This window comes from Rhipicephalus microplus, chromosome 7 (assembly GCF_043290135.1).
Source record: "Rhipicephalus microplus isolate Deutch F79 chromosome 7, USDA_Rmic, whole genome shotgun sequence".
In the NCBI taxonomy this organism is placed as follows: Eukaryota; Metazoa; Arthropoda; class Arachnida; order Ixodida; family Ixodidae; genus Rhipicephalus; species Rhipicephalus microplus.
In genome coordinates, this window is record NC_134706.1 from 116,086,880 (window position 1) to 116,098,915 (window position 12,036).

Sequence of the window (12,036 nt, forward strand, 5' to 3'; positions counted from 1 at the left end):
TTTAAAAAAGCAGAACATGCACCAAGACAGATTGTTGGCCTCGTTGGTACTTGCCTAATGACATACTTTTGCCCTGAAGTACCACACAGCGTAAATAAGTAATTTACTCTTTGTGCTATTTCACGGCTAAAGTATGTCATTAAGAAGGACATCCCGAAGCGTATTGCGTACGATCGAGTAAAGAACAATCTGAATGCTGGGGGCTCTCGAGGCGACACCCTCTCGGAACCAATCAGACATATTGTGGGGTCTCGATGTAGAGCGTCGCGCTCTTAGAGTGAATGGACACAGTACACGCGGTCGGAACGAAGAGAACACACATTTATTAACCTATTCTAGAATAACAATAGCATCAGCCAAATTATTATACCTATTGTGATGAACACGCACAACCTTACACAATATTACACAACACTCAACAACCTAACAAACACAAGGCGGCGCCGCCAACGCGCGGCTTACCATGAGGGCCTACGGCAGACGACCCACGGTGCCGCCCACCACGTAGCCATCGCTTGAGACAACCATTCGCACCAATCGCCACCCGCCAAAGAGACCCACTCATCTCTCCCGTGACGCCGTGGTGGCATGGGAGAGATGAGTGGTGGCCCTTCCGTGGAAGGAGACACTGCAGGTGCCACCGTTCTAACCATGATGATGATGGGGGTGATATTCGCGAGCACAATGCCACCTACCGCTCAGTCATCGTGAACATTATATGCAGTTTATGCGCGAAGCACGTGCGCCACAAGGCGCAAATAACATTACTGGGGGCGCGAGCACCCCTCCTCACATTACAGTCGCCTTTATAATGACATTTTATTGTAGCGGCGGAGTCCCAAGCTGACTCAAAAAATTAACTGCAGAATGCATCACAACAAAATCCAGTATCACTCAAACATAATGCGCAAGTCACAAACGCAAGAAACAAACAGCAACAAATAATGAAGCCAACGAGGGTGTCCCGGGCGTAAATTTTACCGTTTAATGTGCGTAGTAGTAAATACGCAACCGATTTCAAGAGAGTAAATAGAATAATGAGAGACAAGGTCCTTCCCACCATAAGTTATCTTTTTTTCCACGTTATTAAGTTCACACCTGTATCATAAATACAGGAAACTGACTCTCATATACTTCTTTTGTCATTGATGGTTGTGAGTTCTCATTTTAATCAATATAACAGGAATAAAGAATCCCTTAAAATTACCCTTGTTTCTAATAAAAAAGTATAGTGGAATGAAAAACAACCTGGCACCGGCTGAAACTGAACATACAACCTCCAAGTCACGCACCTATATTCAATTCAGCTACGTTGGCGGTCTTCCTCTTGTCCACTTTATCGGGTATTTCTGTGCATGCCAACCTGCGGGAATTAGTCAGCACTTCCTTTAGCAATGACTTAGAGCGCGAACTGTGGAGTAGGGTAGAGAAAATAGGCATGCACTTGCTACGCACGGCGGTTTCATATTTTGAAAAAGAACCTATTTCAACATGGGGGTTTTGCGTCCAGAAACCAAGATATGGTTATGTGAGATTCCGTAGTGGAAGGCTCCGGAAATTTTGACAATCTGGTGTTTTTTAACGTGCACTAACATTGCACAGTACACGGCTCTCTGCCGTTTCGCTTTAATTGAAACGCAACCACCATGACCGTGATCAAACCCGCGACCTTCGAATCAGCAGCCGAGCACCCTCACCATTGTTCCACCGAGGCGGGCTTTGACGAACAAAGAGTTGCGCTAGTAGGGACATCGCGGAAAAGCAGTTCTAACATGTGTATGGGAGAGAGCATAGGGGTGTCGCTGGCAACGACAACGTTCGCAAGGAAGGGTAGCAAATCGACTTCATCAGGGTTCTATAGGGGTGAGAAATTGACTTCGGCCGGGAACAGTCGATGAGAGCATGGTGAGGGCAGGGAAAGACCCAGCCAACTATATTATCTTACGAATATTTCGTCAATGCAAACAACACAACTGCATCAAAAACTTCTGCAATGACAATGCCCGCTACGTAGGCAGCAAAAAGCCAGATTTTTCGCTTACTCCGATTGCTCCATTCGAAGTCACCAATATCCGTCGTTACGCTCTAGGTCTACGTCAGCTTCTCATTCATTACAAACACTATGGCTTCGATGTTGAGAAGTGTGACAACTGATACACTTTTAGAGGGCACAGCAACTTCGTTCGAGAGCCAACAGCAAGGCATTGTAAAGCTCCAAAGGTGCGCAATTTCTGCCTCACTCACCACTGTCAGAGCTGGAAACACTGCAGAACGCAATTATACTTCAGCACCGAGCCTAAGGCGCGCATCTAATATACGCTCAGCACTGAGCGTATACGCAACCTAATATTGTCTACCACGTAAATTTAGTCCATCATTACTTGCTTAATTGAGTAGGATTAGTGCATTTTGTGGAACGTATGATTGGCATGGCTTACAGCAAGAGTAAGTTGTGTAAAGAAGATGCTAACTGACCGCAACCAATATGTTACAACATTGTGTGTGACAAGCATATTTATTCAAATATACGGTCAACGCACTGAATGAATAATCTCTAATAATATAGAAGTAGCAGGTATACTGCGAAAAAAACAATCACGAAAAATGTCACAAGAACCATCGTATATCTACCTACGACGAGTATAAGGCGAAGGTCACTTTCATCTTCTTCTCAGCCAATTGTTTTTAGGGGCGAAACACTTTAAGGCGTCAGCCGATTGTCCTCTATTCTCTCGGCTATGTGTCACATGGAGTTCAATTCCTGGAGTGTCCGCTATAAGGCAGTACATACATGTAATTAGTATCTAAGGAAGCATGAAAGATACGTGAGGACTAACGGCACCAGGAATGCAGCTGTAATAAAAAATAGGGCACTGTGGAACTACAATACGTATGACGTTGTAAGAGGGATTTGAAAGGACGTTATGCTCCCAGGTTTGGCGTTCAGCAATGTGGTCCTTTGTATGAAACCAGAAGTTCAAGCAAGATTGGAAATTAAACAGCGTGGCATTGGTAGACTTGCTTTGGGAGCACACGGGAATACCACAAATCAGGGGGCACAGGGAGACATGGGATCAACATCGTTTGAGTGCAGGGAAGCTAGCATCAACATAGAATTTGAGCGATTGAGAAAAACGGGAGAGGAACGTTGGGCTAGGAAACGTTTTAGTTACTTGTACATGAAGAATGACAATACTAAATACAGGAAACAAACTCGAAGATTGTCAATCAAATATTTAGACAACAGCAGAATACCAAGCAAAAAAAACGTCGGCTAGGAAGAAGGTGAATCAAACAGAGAGGGACATGTGGTGGAAAATTGGAATGCGTACGAAATCATCAATGGGGACCTACCAAACTTTTAAGCAGGAAATTGCAAGGGAAAAGATCCACGATAATTCTAGGGGTAGTTCTTTATTCTTCGAGGCAAGAACGGTAGTATTGGGGACCAAGACGTGCCGAGCAAATACGCAGGCACAGACACTGTATGTAGTGCGTGTGGAGAGGACGAAGAAAGGACTGAACATTTGATAATTTTCTGTAAAGAGTTTCACCCTGTAGTCCAAGATAATGGCGAGGAATTTTTCAAAGCAATGAGGTTTAGGAACAGTGAAGGCAAAATCGACTTTAAACGGGTATAAATAACCAAGAGGAGGCTAACTCCTTGGTGGCTACAATCGATGAGCAAGTGAAATTCAATTCCTAAACACGCAGTGATAGTACTTATCTTTTTGGCTAGGTGGCGTGAGCCACCACCCGATCTAAAGGGCACAGCTGGATACATCCATCCATCCATCCATCCATACATCCAACATATCATGAAAGTCTGCTTCTTGGAATGCCCGCGAGATGGTGGTACTTGTATATAATCAATATATGATTAAAAGAAGCTCCTTAAGGCATCATGCGATACGTCCACGGAGAAGTTTAGGTCTTGGAGTGGCCACTAGAAGGCGGTACTTGCATAGAATAGTTTTTTTTGTACTGGCAAGGTAAATGTACGTCTTTTTCGAGGACTCCCAATCGACTGCGCACATAAGAGTTTTTTTTTTTATCTTTTGAACTTGCTTTTATAAATAATAAGGCAGCAGTGTGAACTTTCATAGCACCTATTACCTTGTACGACTTTGGGGGAGGGGGAAATCAGTACCAGGTATTTGCTTGTTTGTGTGTGCATGTTTTTTTCTCCTCCTGCCACCCTGTAGTAGAGGTACCACCGAACACGCACGTTTTTGTACTAGAGCTTAGATTTCTTTTGTTTAGGGCAGGGTTCATCGTACGTCGTGTTTTGTAATTATTGAGTGGGACAATTTATAAAGACAATTGGTGTCAAAAAAGCAAGGCTATAAAGACTATGAAATGTTCAGAATGCAGGATGGGTTTGAAAACGAATGCTAAAGGCCGAAGCGAATGCAGAGGAAGCTGACGCCAAGTTTAGGCATGGTCGGGTCGGCGAAAAATGGGTAAAATGACGGTTACCCTGAGTGCACTGCTGATGAGAATCGCCGACATAAAGACAGCATTCGCGACTGAGCAAGAAAAAATGAGGGCTACAGAAGAAAATTTTACGTCAGCTGAGGAGACACTGGCGAAGGTGAACAAAGGAGCGGCGAGATAACGGTATGGCACCGGCACCCAGAAGGGCATAGTCTTTTTTTCAGGCTGGTAGAATACTCGCCTACCTGAAAAAAAGACTATGAAATGTTCAGAATGCAGGGTGGGTTTGAAAACGAATGCTAAAGGTCGAAGCGAATGCAGAGGAAGCTGACGCCAAGTTTAGGCATGGTAGGGTCGGCGAAAAATGGGTAAAATGACGGTTACCCTGAGTGCACTGCTGATGAGAATCGCCGAGCTAAAGACAGCATTCGCGACTGAGCAAGACAAAATGAGGGCTATGGAAGAAAATTTTACGTCAGCTGAGGAGACACTAGCGAAGGTGAGCAAAGGAGCGGCGAGATAACGGTATGGCACCGGCACCCAGAAGGGCATAGTCTTTTTTTCAGGCTGGTAGAATACTCGCCTGCCTGAAAAAAACGCTATGAAATGCTCAGATTGCACGATGGGTTTGAAAACAAATGCTAAAGGCCGAAGCGAATGCAGAGGAAGCTGACGCCAAGTTTAGGCATGGTAGGGTCGGCGAAAAATGGGTAAAATGACGGTTACCCTGAGTGCACTGCAGATGAGAATCGCCGAGCTAGAGACAGCATTCGTGACTGAGCAAGAAAAAATGAGGGCTATGGAAGAAAACTTTACGTCAGCTGAGGAGACACTAGCGAAGGTGAACAAAGGAGTGGCGAGATAACGGTATGGCACCGGCACCCAGAAGGGCATAGTCTTTTTTTCAGGCTGGAAGAATACTCGCCTGCCTGAAAAAAAGACTATGAAATGTTCAGAATGCAGGATGGGTTTGAAAACAAATGCTAAAGGGCGAAGCGAATGCAGAGGAAGCTGACGCCAAGTTTAGGCATGGTAGGGTCGGCGAAATATGGGTAAAATGACGGTTACCCTGAGCGCACTGGTGATGAGAATTGCCGAGCTGAAGACAGCATTCACGACTGAGCAAGAAAAAATGAGGGCTATGGAAGAAAATTTTACGTCAGTTGAGGAGACACTAGCGAAGGTGAGCAAAGGAGCAGCGAGATAACGGTATGGCACTGGCACCCAGAAGGGCGTAGAATCAAGAGAAAATAGATTCGAAAGAAACAGGCTCAGCTGGTTCAATGGTAAAAAACTAGCTTTAGCGAAGTAGCAGGAGGTGGGTAGATATGAGCTCCAGAAGGGAAGTGTCCAATCTGATCAGTAAAAAAAATTATAATAAAAAATTAGAAAGGCAGCTGCAAAGTTTTGGAACCATCGCAACCTCTGTTCTAAGAATGGAACAGATGTTTATACCTACAGTTCAAGGGGTTAGACAAAAGGGGATTAGCCAATGGAATATATAAAAAAGCGATGACAGAAAAATTCTAACACCAAGAAAGCACTGAATGCACTGTACCAGATGAGGATGAACCAATTATATCAGTGGCTCCACTGGGACAACGAGAACGGAGAAGGGCAGAAAAAACGGTTCCTAAAAGCACATCAACAGGCCCTGATGGCGTCCTAATTACGCTAACAAAGAAACTAGGACCATACTCTAAGCAAACATTAAGAGACACAGCAACGAAAGCAATAAAAAATGATGAAGTCTTCAATGAGTGGGAACTAAGCAGTATGAGCATGATCTATAAAGTAAAGTGGGACAAGGCTGATAAACACAGCTACCGTCCTATAACAGTCAAATCAGTTGTGTACAGATCGGTGATGCAGATAGTAAAGGAAACACTACAGAAATTGGTGGAGAATGAGGGGGTTCTGGGAGAACTACAAAATAGGTTCCGTAAACTAAGGTGGTTGGAAGACAATCTGTTTTCATTGATGCACTGTATTGAAATAGCGGAAAAACAACACTGTAGCTGGCACTTTTAGATATCAAGGGGGCTTACGATAGTGTGATTCAGAAAGACTTGTGCGGAATACTAGACACACTAGATGTAAAAAATGGATTAAGTAATCTTCTAAAGGATATATACAAGAGTAACAAAGTAGTTATAAAATTGGAAGAACAGGTACCTGAACCTATATAAATACAACGTGTGCTTCGACAGGGATGTTCCTTGTCACTTTTAATATTTATGCTGTATCTGCAGGGACTAGAATCCAAATTAGAGGGGAGTCGACTCGGCTTCAGCCTCTTGTTTGCCAAGCGAGGAATACGAATTGAACAGTCATTACTATACTCGGTGGCAGCTTTTCTTGACAGCACTGTGGAAGCTATAGAGCTGAACCGCCTGCATGCGTACGCGCCAGGAAATAGTACCTATTTTATTTTCTGATTCTAATAGCTACTTGGCCCGAATTAATAAAACTTTCTTCATTATAAGGACAGAACAAGTATGGGACACTGTTCATGGAAAAGACGTTATCGTGCGCCCTAGTTTTTTTTTTTTATTTCTTGGACGGCACCACGTTTTCTGCACGCCGGCTGCGTCTGCTGCTTGCTCTTGCAGCGGCGAGCACAGCATCGGCCGTGTAAAAGCTGCTCATCGTTGGGACGCGCCGTCTTTTATACATCACGCATCGAACTTTCCAGCCTTATCAATGGTGGCCGCGCAAGCTCTGAAATAAGCTTCACTGTCGCGTCTTGCGCGCAATCTTAACAACGATCTACAACAATTCTGAGGCTTCTCAGACACTGAGGCGCAGTCTGCGCCGATAATTGCTGACAGCCTTTGAGGGCGTAAACCGAACACAGCAAAACTGAAACAAGACAGGCCCGTGGCCGGATCGTGCCACAACCGGCCTTCCATTTCGCCTGTACCAGGGCTCAATACCGTAAACGTTAACATTCGATCACGTGTGGCGCGTACCCGTATATACTAAGCTGAACACGGAACCTAAACTTCACTGTTATAAAGGCTGAATAATGCTGGGAAAACGTTCTGAACAAGGGAAAGTTTTATATGTACCACTATATAAACAGCACAGTAACTAGCTGCATGTATGCACTCTCATCAAAGTTTAACTCTGACGTTCCCATTTTGCATGCATACATTTTGCTAAACACACTAGCGCAGCGAGCAAGCGAAAACCGAAACTGGAACCGAAATTGGCTGCAAGCTGCCGGACTACTTGCGTAGTAACACAAATGTGTGGAGGCCCCACCTCTGTAGCCTTCACTCCAATATCAAGAAAAGCTGTCGCCGAGTATAGCATTGATGTATGATGCGGAGGGTACAGTAATAATGGCCGACAACAAGGATGATGTGCAGAAATTTATAGACATCTGTGGTAATAAGGTAGATAGGCTAAATCTAAAGCTCAGCAGGGAAAATCGGTAATCATGATTTTCAATGATAACAATGGCAGTGAGCATAAGATACAGGAAGTCATGCTAGAAATTGTAGATAAATACAAATACTTGGGAGTATAGATAAATAACGGGGCGGAGTATCTAAGGGAGCACGAAAGATACGTAATGACTTAGGGCACCAGAAATGCAGCTGTAATGAAAAATAGGGTGCTGTCGAACTACAATAGGTATGACGTTGTGAGGGGGATTCAGAAAAGTGTCATGGTCACGGGTTTTACGTTCGGCAATGCGATCTTGTGGATGAAATCAGAGGTTCAAGCAAGCTAGGAAATTAAGCAACGCGACATAGGTATACTTGTTTTAGGAGCACACGGGACTACCCCAAATCAGGGGGTACAAGGCGACATGGGATGGACATCGTTTGAATGCGCGGAAACTAGCAGAAAGATAGAATTTGAGGAGTGGTTGAGAAAAGTAGGAGAGGAGTGTTGGGCAAGTAAACTATTCAGCTACTTGTACATGAAGAATGTTAATAATAAATGAAGGGAGCGAGCTCTAAAATTGTCAAGCAAGTATTTAGACAACAGCGCAATACCAAGCCAAAAGGAAATATCAGTTAAAGAGATGGTGAAGGAAACCGAGCGGGACATGTGGAAAATTGGAATGCTTGCGAAATCATCACTGAAAACCTACCAAACTTTCAAGCAGGAAATAGAAAAAAAAACATCTACAATAATTCTCAAGGTAGTTATCTGCTGTTCGGGCCAAGAACGGGAGTAGTTGCCCCGCCTCGGTGGTCTAGCGGCTAAGGTTCTCGGCTGCTGACCCGCAGGTCGCGGGATAGAATCCCAGCTGCAGCAGCTGCATTTTCAATGGAGGTGGAAATGTTGTAGGCCCGTGTGCTCATATTTGGGTGCACGTTAAAGAACCCCAGGTAGTCAAAATTTCGCGAGCCCTCCACTACGGCGTCTCTGATAATTATATGGTGGTTTTGGGACGTTAAACCCCACACATTATTATTATTAAGAACGGAAGTGTTGCCAACCAAGATGTACCGAGCCAAATACGAAGGCACAGACATGCTATGTAGTGAGTGTGGAGAGGAGAAGAAAATTTTCTGCAAGGAATTTCACCCTATAGTCCAAGATAACGGCAAGGAAATTTTCAAAGCATTAAGGTTTAGGGACAGTGAAGGCAAAGTAGACTTTAAACGGGCATAAATAACCAGGTGGCTACAATCAAAGTGCGAGTGAAATTCAATCCTTAAACACAAAGTGATAATAAATACCTTAATGGCTAGGTGGCGTGAGTCACTGCCCGATGTAAACGGCACAGCTGGATACATCCGTCCATCTATCCACCCATCCAATATATGATGAAATGATGCGAGATTATGGCACTTTGAGTGTTCACTAGACGGACGAACATAGAGACAGACGGACTGACGCACAGACGTACATATCAACCCACAGTTGGATGGACGGATGCTTCGACCCCCCCGTCATCATTCAGTCTGTAGATATGCTGTGATTTTTTAATCGTGATTTCTTATCAATGTGATGCTACGATGACGTCTAATGTATTGTGTGGTTTATTGCTATGCTATGTCACAATGATTTCTATGCGTGATTATTGATTTTCGGACCACTCAAGTTCATACGCATGGTCACTTTCGCAATTTATGTGGCATGTGAGGCTTTCGTCCTAATAAGGCATACATAGAATTCGTTTTTGACTCCTCCGTAGATAAACATGGTGGATAATGACATCGTGATCACCGGGTTCTCGGCTCATTTCCCTCAAGCGGATCACTTGGCCGAGTTCAAAGAGAAGCTGTACGCGGGCGTCGACATGGTCACTGAGGATTGTTCACGCTGGCCTCCAGGTTTGTTTTGTTTCGTCTATGACGCAGTAGTTTTTTGTGTGTTTCGGTGATTTATTTACCCTGTATAGTCTCGTGCAGCAGTAACCTATGCTGTGCGACAAACACATCTCGGTGGAACGCGCCCTCTTGTATGTTTCAATTAGGCCATAGAAACGTGCTGTTGGAAAACGATCACCACCCAGGCACTCCGTAAACATGTTTTCACCAGCGAAGCAGACCCATCCTGCCCTGTAATTATCGCTTCCTTGACACGGACGGTTTATTAGTGTATTTCACATTTACAGGTTACTTAACTCCAAACATATTCTAGCTTCGTGGTCCGTGGAACATTTTCTATTTTTAGAGCGAAAGCTCGTGACCCCATCAAAGACCGTTACGAACAAAGCTCTTGTCTTGCCTTTGCGAAAACTAGACTCCTTTTTCGTATTCTGTACCACCGGAGAGGAGTTCGCAACAAACGTTGACAACGAGGTCAGCTAGTGAACCAATCCGGCATGAAACACTGAGTACAAATTCAATGTAGCTAATCGTAGAACTACTATTATCAGAAAACATATCCACCAATACTAAACAAATGTGCGATAATAGTGAATATGATTTATAGTACTTGAGATAAATACACAAAGAAGCAACAAACAAATTATTAAAGGTTTTCGAAATACAATAAGCAAATAAATAGTTTAGGAAATCAACGCTCGGTATCGAATATACCCTAATCCTTTTCAGGATTCAAAAAAAAAGGAATGGATCAACAGTTCGTTTCCTTGTCACTGACGGCCAGATATATTGTAAGACTGTGAATATTTACACATTTGGGTGGATAAATGTGGTGTCTTATTTTGAAATTATCATGTATATATTGCCATGTGATTGAATATTTCCTTCGCAAATTACAAGTTTAGCACTACTTCAAAAGAGCCCAGACAACTATTTCACAAAACACCATACACAGTTGGCCATACACAGTCTTCTGAGACACCGGAAAATGAAAACTCATAGGATCACTGATGCACTCGCTTAGGACGAATGGAAGGCGAAAGCCATCAGCTAGTTCTTCAGCCGGAAAGTGTTTTATGCCGTGGTTCACCAAGACTCTGCTGCCGTATTTCTCTGACGGGAACCACGTCTAATAAATCTACAAGATCAGATATGAAAGAAAAAACTTCTTTTAGAGGGCATCGAAAAACCAACCTCTTGGTTTACAACAACAAATACTGAGTGTACTATGCACTGTGCTAATGCCGCCACATCCAGAGGATCTGAAAATGCGTGTCTTATGTCTGACATTTTTCTGGTAAAGTGCTGCTGATCAGCCGGGTGCTGTCGTCATTTTGAAGTGGTAAAACAAAGAAATTCATCATTACGGCAGCCTCCATGATTAGCACTTACTACACTTAGAGCTGATATGCATCCGCCCCTTTTGGCGCGTTTTCAATGTCAGCGCGAATTTGTCGACGCCTTAACATAACCCGAGGTAGTGATCTCAGTCCAAGCGTCGGTCTCGCTCATAGAGTTCATCGAAAACAAAATACCACTGCGTCGCACGCCTGCCTCTTGTGGCTAAGGTCCGTGTTTCTCGCTTACACTGGCCCCGAGAAAAATCGCGGCTGGCTGGGTATAACGGCTGCACGGCTGCAAGAAAGCCTACATGACCGGCTGGTCATGTGTGTTTCCTTGCGGCCGGGCTACAGGGGCGTCACTGCAAGCTAAGCGTTTCCCTCTAGTCTGATCGTGGTATATTGTGGTGTAGTGACCTTATCCCAAGTTTTTCGTCTAATGTGCGAAGTTCGTTTGGCTATCACGTTATTTTTCTGATTAAGCTTTTGGCGTTAGCATCTACCACTACGATAAGGTTTGTTGTATCGCTACATAAGGACGTGAGTCATCGGGTTGGAGATGCACTCTCTAAGGTAAAAGGGTGTTAAAAGGGTGTGTAGTTCGTTCTTTTAGGGACTAACAGGGCTGCCACAACCAATTATTCCTTTAAGGGCTAACGGCACCTGGTCTAACAGTTAGTCCCCACAGACGAGCTCGAAATACAAACCTTTAGTCCTCACATTTACACATCGGTGAGTAACCGTTAGTCCCACAATTAGCCTCAAAGGACTAACATTTAGTCCTCACGTTGCGCCTTATAGGGAAACTGTTATTCCCCACATTTACACCTTATCGGGCAACCGTTTGTCCTTACAGTTGCACTTCGCCATACAAACCGTTGATCCACTCAAATACTCAAATTGGATGAACTTTTTATCGTTAGTTCAAACATTGTTTTCTATTTATTTTCCGCCAGGCTTAA

At 44.0% G+C, this 12,036-nt stretch overlaps 1 protein-coding gene across 1 annotated transcript in view; it reads left to right on the forward strand.

The window, feature by feature from the left end:
• Positions 1-9,604: 9,604 nt before the first annotated feature.
• Positions 9,605-12,036, forward strand: part of LOC119179103 (fatty acid synthase-like) — a 146,171-nt gene continuing 143,739 nt past the window's right edge. The window contains exon 1 of the mRNA XM_075870086.1: positions 9,605-9,737. Coding sequence (XP_075726201.1) covers positions 9,605-9,737 — 133 coding nt within the window. The remainder of the gene's footprint in view (positions 9,738-12,036) is intronic.